The sequence below is a fragment of the Tupaia chinensis genome, unplaced genomic scaffold (assembly GCF_000334495.1).
Source record: "Tupaia chinensis unplaced genomic scaffold, TupChi_1.0 Scaffold148884_1, whole genome shotgun sequence".
In the NCBI taxonomy this organism is placed as follows: Eukaryota; Metazoa; Chordata; class Mammalia; order Scandentia; family Tupaiidae; genus Tupaia; species Tupaia belangeri.
This window is the reverse complement of record NW_006208732.1, coordinates 1,558,932-1,559,420: the sequence shown is the minus strand read 5'-3', so window position 1 is coordinate 1,559,420 and position 489 is coordinate 1,558,932. Positions and strand designations below refer to the sequence as shown.

Genomic DNA, 489 nt, shown 5'->3' with positions numbered 1-489 from the left:
ATCCTGCCCATCAGCGACATGGTGGCGTCGTCCAGCTCGCCCGGCGCGCCCTCGGCCGCCGCCCCGGGGCCCTTTGCGCCCTCGCCCTTCCCGGAGGTGGTGGAGCTGAACGTGGGCGGCCAGGTCTATGTGACCAAGCACTCGACGCTGCTCAGCGTCCCGGACAGCACTCTGGCGAGCATGTTCTCGCCCTCCAGCCCCCGGGGCGGCGCCCGGCGGCGGGGCGAGCTGCCCAGGGACAGCCGGGCGCGCTTCTTCATCGACCGGGACGGCTTTCTGTTCAGGTACGTGCTGGACTTCCTGCGGGACAAGCAGCTGGCGCTGCCCGAGCACTTCCCCGAGAAGGAGCGGCTGCTGCGCGAGGCCGAGTACTTCCAGCTCACCGACCTGGTCAAGCTGCTGTCGCCCAAGGTCACCAAGCAGAACTCGCTCAACGATGAGGGCTGCCAGAGCGACCTGGAGGACAACCTCTCGCAGGGAAGCAGCGAC

The 489-nt window shown here is 69.1% G+C and overlaps 1 protein-coding gene across 1 annotated transcript in view; it reads left to right on the top strand.

Annotated features, from left to right (window-relative positions):
* Positions 1 to 489, top strand: part of KCTD8 (potassium channel tetramerization domain containing 8) — a gene marked incomplete at its 5' end in the record, with an annotated part of 358,032 nt that continues 357,543 nt past the window's right edge. The window contains one exon of the mRNA XM_006170755.2: positions 1 to 473. Coding sequence (XP_006170817.1) covers positions 1 to 473 — 473 coding nt within the window. The remainder of the gene's footprint in view (positions 474 to 489) is intronic.